Below are 1,258 nucleotides of genomic sequence, written 5' to 3'. Positions count from 1 at the left end.
TTTTTATTTTACAAATACTCTGTGGCTCTGAAGTGACAGCACGATTATATTTCTGACAGTATCGCTGGTACAATTTCCAGGCTCCTCAGGGAGAGCAATGTGGGGATTTTCCTCCTGGAAGGAAAGGCAAATTCTCTGGTCTCGAAGGTACACTTGATTTAAACACGATTCAAAATAAAGAGAAACATGATAACACAGCAAATAGTGAAAGCTTGGCAATTTATCTAAAACAAATGATCTTATCCAGAACACTATGGGAGCGTCAAAGAGAAATGCAAAAATACCTGTGTATCTTTGACTGTTTTTTACAATTTCCAGTGGCTCAAACTCTCATCTCCAAACTGGAAAATGTGAGAGGAACTGAAAGGGAGAGAAGACACTGGAAAAGTGTAGGAAAATGTAAACATTAGAAAGAAATAGAGTGTAGGAAGGGGACAGCTCCAAGGTCAATCTCTGAGACTCCCCTTCGCCCGTGGTGATCTGGATAGACCCTGATCAGCCTCGTCGTGTTCCGTGGAGGCCGTGCGGCTGCGATGGGGACCCTACCGGCCATCGAGCATCTAGAAAGCGCTTTCGCAGGAGCAGGGCAGCGGCCGGGGGCGAGGCGGGGGCGGGCGCCAGCAGCCCTTCTCAGGCTGCTCCCGTCTAGCGTGGTGATAATGGGGGTGGGGCCAGCGGTGGCGGTGAAGCGCTCGGTGGCCGCCGGCCCCCTCGTCGTCCTCCGCTGCTCCCTCCCACGAGCAGCAGACTGCCCCCAGGCGCCTTCGCAGCCGCCGTAGGAGCTGGCAGTCGCCTGCCTGGAAGAAGAGGTAAACGAAGGGGTTGAGAGCGCTGTTGGCTACTCCCACGAGGTGCAGCGCCGCCGCCACATCCTCGGCCTCCCAGTCTCCCACCTGTCCTGAGGACCACGCGGCCGCCAGCCGGGCGGCGGAGTAGGGGAGCTCGCAGCTCACGAACAGCAGCGCCAGCGCCAGGCTCATCTTCAGACTCTGTACCTTGGCGCGTGGCAGGGCGCTGGGCGCAGGGGCTCGGCCGGGACTCGCCCACCAGGGCGCTGCAGGCGGTGGGGCCTGGGGTGGGCGCTGCCACCAGGCGCAGAGCAGGCGGCTGCAAGCTACGCCCATGATCGCGACCGGCGCCACGAAGCCCGCGACGGCCTCGTAAAGCGCATAGACCTGCAGGTGCCAGCGCGGCAGAGGCGCGAAGATGTCGCGGCAGCGACGCTGCCCCGGCCAAGCGCGGGGGGCCGGGGGCGCGT

General features: G+C 59.6%; 1 protein-coding gene across 1 annotated transcript in view; it reads right to left on the bottom strand.

Annotated features, from left to right (window-relative positions):
* GPR150 (G protein-coupled receptor 150) overlaps positions 1-1,258 on the bottom strand; it is a 1,964-nt gene continuing 706 nt past the window's right edge. The window contains 2 exon segments of the mRNA XM_029942343.1: positions 1-114; positions 285-1,258. The exon segment at positions 285-1,258 is cut by the window's right edge and continues 99 nt beyond it. Coding sequence (XP_029798203.1) covers positions 561-1,258 — 698 coding nt within the window. The 3' untranslated portion in view covers positions 1-114; positions 285-560.

Source organism: Suricata suricatta, chromosome 6 (genome assembly GCF_006229205.1).
Source record: "Suricata suricatta isolate VVHF042 chromosome 6, meerkat_22Aug2017_6uvM2_HiC, whole genome shotgun sequence".
NCBI lineage: Eukaryota > Metazoa > Chordata > Mammalia > Carnivora > Herpestidae > Suricata > Suricata suricatta.
The sequence above is the reverse complement of the archived record's forward strand: the minus strand, read 5'-3'. Positions and strand labels throughout refer to the sequence as shown.